Raw genomic sequence first — 9,878 nt, 5'->3', positions numbered from 1 at the left:
CCCGAGTAGCTGGGACTACAGGCGCCCACCACCTCGCCCGGCTAGTTTTTTGTATTTTTTTTTAGTAGAGAAGGGGTTTCACCATGTTAGCCAGGATGGTCTCAATCTCCTGACCTCGTGATCCTTCCGTCTTGGCCTCCCAAAGTGCTGGGATTACAGGTGTGAACCACCGCGCCCGGCCTAAAAAGGACTTTTTAAAGAGCTCATAGAGATAAGGAATAAGAAATTCTAGAGGAAATGAATGAAATAAGAACAAAAAAATGAAATAACAATAAATAATGAAATAGGACAAAAGAACAACAGTGGTTATTTTGTGCAAGAGGGAGGAGTAAGATAAAATAGATAAGAGAAAGGTTGAAAAAACTTTTCACAATGTGTCTTTATAATGCTTCAATTTATGAACCATGATAATGTATCACCTGGTAAAAAATGAAAATATCAAAAATAAAAACAAAAATTGAAAAATTCATGAACTAGAAATAGCATAGCAAGTATCATGCTAATACAAATGCAAATGTTAGCATACTCATGTTTTGATAAATATGGATATATGAGTAATTATTGTTATAACTATATTTTATACATATGCATGTATTTATATGTTGTTTATCACTACATTCCATGAGAGTATAGTGTTCATTCTGAGCTTAGTTCATAGTAAGTGTTCAATAAATTTGTTGAATGAATGCATGATAGATGAATAAATTTTAAGTGACTTGTAATGTTATCTTACTTTTTCTTCTTCTTCTTAACTAGGTGCTAATCTGTGGAAATTTTAAGGGAATGAAAATTAAACCTGGCTCAATGGGAAAACCTTCTCCTGCTTTTGATGTTAAGGTTTGCACATCCCCTTCCAGAAGAATGCTTAACAACCCAATCTGTACACTATCTACCTACCGCTTACCCCCCATATAAACTCTCTTCATTATGGTGGTGATTCCATTTTACTTCCATGATACTTTAATTTTTATTAATAGATGAAAATGAGTTAGAAATGTTAGCTTATTGGTCTCCATTATTTTGCAAATACCTATATTGTACTATACAGTTCTAAGCATTTAATTAATGTTAACCCATTAGGCTGGATGCAGTGGCTCACGCCTTTAATCCCAACACTTCAGGAGGCCAAGGCAGGAGCATCGCTTGAGCCCAGGAGTTCAAGAATGAAGGGGTGGCCTGCCCCTCCACACCTGTGGGTGTTTCTCGTTAGGTGGAACGAGAGACTTGAGAAAAGAAATAAGACACAGAGACAAAGTATAGAGAAAGAAAAGCGGGGGCCCAGGGGACCGGCGCTCAGCTTACAGAGGACCCACGCCGGCACCCTGAGTTCCCTTAGTATTTACTATAGATAATTATCTTTACCGTCTTAAAGATAAGGGAGTGGCAGAACAATAGGATCGTTTTTAGGGAGGAAATCAGCAGTAAGACATAAGAACAAGGATCTCTGTGACATAAATAAGTTTAAAGGAAAATCCTGTGCCTTGAGATAAACCTTTTAGCAGCATTGTTTCATCCTATCACATGGGGATAAACCTTGGACAATACCTAGCTTTTCTAGGAACAAAGACACACCCTGCACTCCCAAAATCCATTAAACCTTGAGTTACCACAGCACATGTCTCTTGCAAGGACAGGGTTGGGGGTAGGGTCACAGATTAACAGCATCTCAAATACAGAACAAAATGGAGTCTCTTATGTCTACTTCTTTCTATATAGACACAGTAACAGGCTGATCTCTTTCTTTTCCCCACAAAGAACAGCCTGGGCAACAATGTGAGACTTTGTCTCTACAAAAAAATATAAAAAACTAGCCAGGTGTGGTAGTATGTGCCTGTGGTCTCAGCTACTCAGAAGGCTAAGACAGGAGGATTGCTTGAGTCTGGGAGCTTGAGGCTGCAGTGAGCCATGATCACACTACTGCACTCCAACCTGGGCCACAGAGCAAGACTTTGTCTCTAAATAAATAAATATTAACCCATTGAATTTCCAGAAGAAACCCTATGAGAAGCATACTAATATTAGAACCATTTTACAAATGAGGCACAAAGAGGTAAAAGAACTTACCAGAGGTCACACAGCTAATAGCTGCTAGAGTCGGGCTTCAATCCCAAATAGTCTGGTTCCAATATCTGCACTCTAAACCACAACACAACACTGTTCTCTCAGGCGAGGTAGGTCAAGACCTTCTGAGGAGGTCAACTAGGCCCAAAGAGGCTTCAGTTTACAGTGGCTGCAGCACTTTCCCTCTCTGCTCCCAAGCCTGCCTGGCCATTTCCAGTCTTTCTGTATCCACTGCCATTGCTACCACCCGATGCCTAGGAGGCATTCCAATTCCCCATCAGCAAACTTTATATAGGATTAAAATTGTTCTCTGATTAACCCAGCTTCAAAGCTGGGTGTAACCAAAGGAACTTACACTAATTTAGATACTCCTCAACTTATGGTAGTGTTATGTCCCAAAATAAAGTCATCATAAGTTGAAAACATCCTAAGTCACAAATGCATGGCTGACTGGGAACTGTGACTTACTGTTGCTGCCCAGCATCTAGAGAGAAGGACGGTTTCAACTGAATGGTTATCTCTTTCACACCATTGTAAAGTTGGGAAATAGTAGGTTCAACCCATCTTAATTCAGAGACCCATCTGTACGTTAAGAGAGAGCAAAAGCAGCAAAAATATGGATGAATTAACAGAGTACAGCTCTTAGATAAATGTTTCCCAAGCTTATTTGATCATAAACATCATATGGATATGTATTAAAAATACTAATTATTAGGCCCCTGGAGAGACCAATTCAATAGATTTGGAGTGGGACTCTGGAATCTGAAATCTTGTGATTTTAACAAGCACCTCCAGGTCGTTTTTAGGATCAAGTAAGTTTGAGAGAGTTTAGATGAACTTCATTGCTGTTGTAACTCTTTATAGAATAAACCCGATCCTGGGTCCTTTCTCTCACTTTAACCTTGCTATGGGAACCTTGTCTCAAGATAGGATAGCCTAGTGGTTCAACTGTATCTCTGCTATTCACTAGCTGAGTGTCTGTGGGTACACTGTTAAAGCTCTCTAAGTTCCAGTTTCCTAATTTGTAAAGTTGGGACTAGAGCGACCAACCTGTCTGTTTGCCTGGGACTTATCTGGTTTTAGCACTTAAGGCAATACATCATGAAGAACCAATCCCCCACAACCCCTCACCACTTCAGTCTCCAGATGGTTGGTAACCCAAATAATAACAGAACTGATTTCATAGGTTTCTTATGATGATTAAAGGAGACAATATGTTTAAAGAGCATATCAGAATGCTTAGTATGTAATGAAGATCCAAAAGATGGGTGCTGTTATTTACCTCTCCCTCACATTCCTCTTTGAAAAGCTTCTCTAAGAAAAATTGGTAGGAGAGCCCTAGTTGCATTCCATAAACAGGCTTAACAATAGTTTGTTGGTTAACAGGCTACCTTAGGTTGAAGAAAGAAATATTGATAATTAAGCACGCTCATGTCTGCATTACAGGGAAGTTGATATGTAACACAGCAATGTTCTTTTTCTTCCTCCCTTAATAGCAATTCCCAATATGCATGGCTATCAGGGTCTTACAGGCACAGCTGTACTCACGGTGATCCCAACTGCAAGGTACCCCCACCTGTTCCACATTAAGTTGAGCCCAGTGGTTTTCTAGAGCAGCTATCTTTGAATGCAAATATGATGAGGCAGAGAGGAAAACAGTACTCTGCCTGCATCCCCACTCATTTTTAACTCTTTCCACGGGCCGTTATTACTGGGCTTCTTGTTCCTTAGCTAAGAGCATCTGCAGTAACATTCTGGCATCTGGGGATGTGTTCCAACAAGGTGAATATTCCTACAGCTTCAAAGCCCAACCTTTATACTCTTCTTTGTGTGCTTTTAAATACTCATAATTTTCATGTTTAAACATTTTAAGACCCTATGAACAATGAGGAACATGATTCTCCCCAGACACAGAAGATTTTTTGTATATTCCCATCTATTAAAATCTGTGATAAGTACCTGGAACTTTTAAAATACTTCCTTTCTGTCAATAATTCCTTCATACCTGGAACCACATATTTCTTTAGATCACTGGGTGGGAATTTATATTTTTTTTATTTGCAAGAGCTTAAAGAGAAGTTTTTACACTTAGAATTCCTTTGCCATTTAAGTTTCTCAATCAGCACATAAGCCCCTTTCCTTTTGGAAAGTGCTAGATAAGTATTATACTTATTCTCCATGCAGGCCACACCTCAGGTTTGAAGGTATCTGGAGAACATATATAAAAGCAGAATTTTGATACTTAGAAACAGCTAAAAGTCATTTAGAGCAAATTCTGATATATAAAATCAGCAATCAACTTGAGAAATGCTAATCTGATTTTTTTTAAATTGGATTAAACTCTCTGGAGGCATTGCACAGAGGAATGTAATGATTAAAAGCATATGACCTGGAGTGTAAGTGGTGAGATTTGGATTCCAGCTCAATCATGCACAGTGTTAAACTCTCTGCACCTCAGTTTCCTCATGTGTAAAATGGGCATAAAAGTTCTAACCATATAGGGCTACAGTAAGGAATAGGTACATGTAAAGTACTTAAAGGTTTAGCATTGATTACTTAGCATGTAGTAAGTACTTAATAAATGCTAGTTACTGTTAGACACTTCAGGGAATGATGAGGATTGGAGAGAGGGTAAGAGAGCAAGGCTGTGGCTTACTCAGCATTGTCAACCAGAGAATATTCCCCTTTTCCTGTTTACTTATATTGGGCTTCCGAAGTAAGGTTCTGTAGGTTCCACAGCTAAACAAAGTTTGAAAACCAGTAATGAAGACATTTATTTATCAAAAGGAAAAGATAAGACCTAGTACTAAATGATAAAAACAGGTTGACAAAACTGTATATTACAAAGCAATCCTGTTTTTCTTTTTTTTCTTTTTTTTTGGAAATGGAGTTTCACTCGTTGCCCAGGCTGGAGTGCAATGGCATGATCTCGGCTCACTGCAACCTCCCCCTCCTGGGTTCAAGCAATTCTCCCGCTCAGCCTCCCAAGTGGCTGGGATTACAGGTGCCCGCTACCACGCCTGGCTAATTTTTCTATTTTTAGTAGAGATGAGGTTTCACCATGTTGGTCAGGCTGGTCTTGAACTGCTGACCTCAGGCGATCCACCCACCTCGGCCTCCAAAGTGTTGGGATTACAGGTGTGAGCCATCGCGCCCAGCCAGCAATCCTATTTTTCTATTTGTCTACATTGTCTCAAAGGATATTACCAAAATTAGATTATTGCTGGATGGTAAAATTAAAAAAAAAAAAATTTTATCCTTCTTTCACATGTTCATAACCTGTATTTAATATTTTATGCAATAATAATTTAAATAAATATATCTCTCTTTGGAATTTAAAGTATATTTAAAATGTTTTTTGGGCCAGGTGCAGTGGCTCATGCCTATAATCCCAGCACTTTGGGAGGCCAAGGCTGGAGTATCACTTGAAACTGGGAACCAGCCTGGGAAACATAACAAGACCCTCATCCCTACAAAAAATAAAAATAAACATTAGCTGAGCATAATGGCATGTGCTTATAGCCCCAGCTACTTGGGAAGCTGAGGTGTGAGGACTGTTTGAGACCAGGAGTTTGACGCTGCAGTGAATTATAAGCTATGATTGCACCACTGCACTCCAGCCTGGGTGACAAAGTGAGACCTTGTCTCATACACACAAAATTTTTTTTTAAGTCTTCGTTTTTAAATGGCAAAAGCCAAAACAAACCTTGCAAAGTTAATATTTAAGCTGTGACATTAAACAAAAATTTCCTTAAATAAATCGTTCTATTTTATCCTAGATTGTAGATGTAAATGGCAATGTTCTACCTCCTGGACAAGAAGGAGATATTGGCATTCAAGTTCTACCTAAGCGACCATTTGGCCTTTTTGCTCATTATGCAGTAAGTGACTTACTAAATAATCTCTTATTTTCTATTTTATTTCTCAAGTGCTTGGTAACGATCCCTGTTTGCCACAAAACATACCTAGGATAGATACTTGATCCTTTCTTGACAGATTGGTTGTCCTGAATAGTAATCCCAAAGACAAGAAATTGAAGAAATACCCAAATTCTTGCTGAAGAAAAGCATGCTGGTCTCCTGAGGCTAGATCACTGTTCCAGGTCCATGAAGGCAAGAGGAAGGGACCCTAGAAAGAAGATGGCCTCTTATCATCCCATGATACTCTCATTTATCAAACAAAACCTGCTCATTTTCCTGAAATCCAAGTAGTGCTCTTTCTTTTCAGGAAGAGTGAGAGGGACAGGGGATGCGGGGGTGGTGGGATTAAGCAAATGTCTTTCACAAGAGGCTTTCTAAGCTCCTTACTGTTTGCAAGAATATTTTCATCTCTAATCACAGTATACAAATTAGAGCAAAGTCTCTATCATATAGTAAAAGATCCAGATGCCACTTGCCCATGTATTTTATATAATTTAACAGTATCTTGTTCATTTTTCTTATGTCAGACTTGCAGAACCAGTTCTATTATTGTGTAAAACAAAACAAAACACAAAAACAAAACAAACCTGTCTGCTCTTTATTAGGTGTCAGTGCTTTCTTTTGACTCCGAGTATTTACTTCTCTCTTTTCCTGCCAGCATTATATATTAATCAGTTAGCAAAAGACTTAATTTAGTTTACTCCTCTGAGCTCCTGCAATATTTATTTTGTAATCTAAGAAAAATCTTAAGATGGAAACATGCCTAATCTTTGTAACTGTAGTTTACCTTTCTTCTGTTGGGCTAGCTCCATGCTGGAATTTCATCCTTATTTTCACACTCTATCTCTTCCTAACTCTAATGCTTCTCAAAGGAGCCAAACTTTTCTGCTTCCTTGAACATTTAAAAATCCAACTGAGGGCCGGGAGTGGTGGCTCATGCCTGTAATCTCAGCACTTTGGGAGGCTGAGGTGGGCGGATCACTTGAGGTAAGGAGTTTAACACCAGCCTGGTCAACATGGGGAAACTCCATCTCTGCGAAAATATACAAAAATTAGCCAGGCGTGGTGGTGCACGTCTATAGTCCCAGCTACTTGGGAGGCTGAGGCAGGAGAATTGCTTGAACCCGGGAGGCAGAGGTTGCAGTGAGCCAAGATCGTACTACTGCACTCCAGCCTGGGTGATAGAATGAGACTCTGTCTCAGGGAGGAAAAAAAAAAAATTCCAGTTGACCAGAGGAGTTGGATTCACAATAATAACAAAATGCTATTTGCTTTGCAGGATGATCCTTCAAAAACAGCTTCAACTCTACGAGGCAATTTCTATATCACTGGGGACAGAGGGTATATGGATGAAGATGGGTATTTTTGGTTTGTTGCAAGATCAGATGATATCATATTATCCTCTGGGTAATTTTCTTTTCCATATGTGCATATTGTCTGTGTTAACTGGTGATCAGTGTTCTAGAGTGAACCTGTCACTCACCTGTATATATTCCTGCCATGTGTGTTTCTAGTTATCGAATTGGACCATTTGAGGTAGAAAATGCCCTGAATGAACACCCTTCAGTTGCAGAGTCAGCTGTTGTCAGCAGCCCAGACCCCATCAGAGGAGAGGTAAAAGAACTGATTCATGTCAACTTTATAATTTGTTGGCAATATAACACATACTTACGAACAGTAGCTCAATGAAACAGAATTAACCAAATGATTCATTCACTAAATATGCAAGTCAGATAGAAATACGCTAGTCAGAAAGAACTGCTACAAAATAAGATTGAATTATGAGTTGTAGCTCTGATCCTAACAGACAAACAAACAAAATAAGGCTGAAAATATGTACTAGAAAGAATTTGAATTCCTTCCATGGTGGACTAGGGCAAAGATGGTGTGAATGTCAGGCTCACACCAGGATGGGGTGACCAAAGGCAGCTGGATAGGATAAAGTTGTTACCCAGAAGGTCTGGAAACCAACAAGATCCCTGGTGTAGTGAGGGAGAATGGGCTGGCATCAGATGTCAGAAGTGGGAACCAGAGGTCAGAACTGAGGTAACCATAAGCAGTCTGGGTAGGTAAATAAGTAGAGGTTTCAGGAAGTAAACTCTGAATAACACCGGAGTCCTGAAAACCCATTCCTATTGGGGCTGACCACACAGTATTTTGGCTTGAAAGTACCATGCCAGGCAGCCTCCTGTGTTTTGCCTGTATGTCTACAACATGCCCCTAGGGTTTCTCTAGGCGAGTTACGAGTTCCCACAAGTATTTCTTCAATCCATGTCACTTCTAACACTGAACCCAAGTTTTGAAGATGATATTCATGTCACTACAAATCCAGAACTTTCTGTACCATGTATTCAAGCTCCTTATCTCAAATCCTAGGTATAGGGCTTCAAGCACAGGGCACAGGGCAGAGTTAGAAGGTATCCAATCTCGGGGATGAAATAGGTCCTCAAGTTTAAGGCAGGCTGGGCATGGTGGCTCACACCTGTAATCCTAGCACTTTGGGAGGCCGAGGTGGGGGGATCACCTGAGGTCAGGAGTTTGAGACTAGCCTGGTCAACATGGTGAAACCCTGTCTCCACTAAAAATACAAAAATTACCCAGGCATGGTGGCGCATGCCTGTAATCCCTGCTACTTGGGAGGCTGAGGCAGGAGAATCACTTGGACCCAGGACGGGGAGGTTGCAGTGAGCCAAGATTGTGCCACTGCGCTCCAGCCTGGGTAACAGAACGAGACTCCGTCTCAAAAAAATAAAAATAAAAAATAAAAAAGTTTAAGGTAAAAATGGGAGATGTGCATGTTACAGTGGAGGGTGGATCTCCCCCAGGAATGATTCCCCTAACTGATCTTTGATGCCAAAAGATACCCTGTAAGTCCTCCTGGATGGCCCAAAGTTGTTCCAGATATAGCCCAGTGGCTGGGAATTGGTAGTTTGTCAAGTTGCTAGGATAACAATCGCTATTTACTGTGAAAGGATATATTCCAGGCAGCTAAGGGCAGGGGAAACAGTCAGTGATTACTGGCTTGTCTCTTTGCCCTGAACACCACCGGCAAGGTTTCACGAGTCTTAGCTCTTCCTGTACCTCTCCCCTACCATCAGTCATCATCAGCTTTACCCACCTCAACAGGTGCTTACTTGGGACAGGATGGTAGCTGAGCCTTTTGGAACAGGGTTGGCTTGGCAGCCACTTGATGTCCTAGAGTACAGTATAGAAAAGATCTATAAGTGGGTTGTGGGCCCCTCACAGCTCTGGGGTCTTGGCATAGGGCTTGGATTAGTCAGAGTGAGGGGGAAAGTGTGGCCAGTTTCCCAACAGTGGTGGGCTGCAGCATTTCCTGGTAGAAGATGTGAGTGGGTGTCTCAAATGAGGTGTGCATGAACAAAACGGCCATGTGCTCCGTGCCTCCCTTTCTGCTGCCAGGCCTATTCTAGCTGGGTTAGGTCCTTCTCCAGGCTGGGTCTCGCCAGGCAGGGTAATTGGGTAGCAAGTTCCAGAATTGATTAAAAAGAATATTTGGATCTGAAATACCATTTTAACATTGGAACGTGAAATAAAGACTTGAGGAATATTTGTGTAGATCACTAGGTTCTTAAATTTTTGGGATCACATACCTCTTTGAGAATTTGAAGAAAACCATAGGCCACTGTTAAGACTTATGCAATGATGGAAATGTTCTATATTTGCACCATCCAATGTGATAGCCATGCATGGCTATCAATCACTTGAAATGTGGCTAGTGTGACTGAGAGTATTTAATCTTATTTAATTTTAATTGATTAAATTGAAATAGCCACACGTGGCTAGTGGCTATCATATTGAATGGCACAGCCATAGACTTTTCTCAGAAAACTACAAGATTTTGCAGAATTTCAGAGAGATTTGAAGCCCACTTACGCA

General features: G+C 40.5%; 2 protein-coding genes across 2 annotated transcripts in view; one reads left to right on the top strand and one right to left on the bottom strand.

The window, feature by feature from the left end:
- The window catches only part of ERI2 (ERI1 exoribonuclease family member 2), a 27,662-nt gene that overhangs the window by 5,418 nt on the left and 12,366 nt on the right, over positions 1–9,878 (bottom strand). The window contains exons 9-10 of the mRNA XM_011976058.1: positions 6,107–6,189; positions 4,723–4,800 (exon numbers count right to left, since the gene is read on the bottom strand). Coding sequence (XP_011831448.1) covers positions 4,723–4,800; positions 6,107–6,189 — 161 coding nt within the window. The remainder of the gene's footprint in view (positions 1–4,722; positions 4,801–6,106; positions 6,190–9,878) is intronic.
- The window catches only part of ACSM3 (acyl-CoA synthetase medium-chain family member 3), a 35,205-nt gene that overhangs the window by 22,085 nt on the left and 3,242 nt on the right, over positions 1–9,878 (top strand). Inside the window, exons 9-12 of the mRNA XM_011976054.1 lie at positions 757–837; positions 5,841–5,942; positions 7,261–7,388; positions 7,496–7,595. Coding sequence (XP_011831444.1) covers positions 757–837; positions 5,841–5,942; positions 7,261–7,388; positions 7,496–7,595 — 411 coding nt within the window. The remainder of the gene's footprint in view (positions 1–756; positions 838–5,840; positions 5,943–7,260; positions 7,389–7,495; positions 7,596–9,878) is intronic.

This window comes from Mandrillus leucophaeus, unplaced genomic scaffold, assembly GCF_000951045.1.
Source record: "Mandrillus leucophaeus isolate KB7577 unplaced genomic scaffold, Mleu.le_1.0 Scaffold162, whole genome shotgun sequence".
In the NCBI taxonomy this organism is placed as follows: Eukaryota; Metazoa; Chordata; class Mammalia; order Primates; family Cercopithecidae; genus Mandrillus; species Mandrillus leucophaeus.
This window is presented reverse-complemented; position numbering and strand designations above follow the sequence as displayed.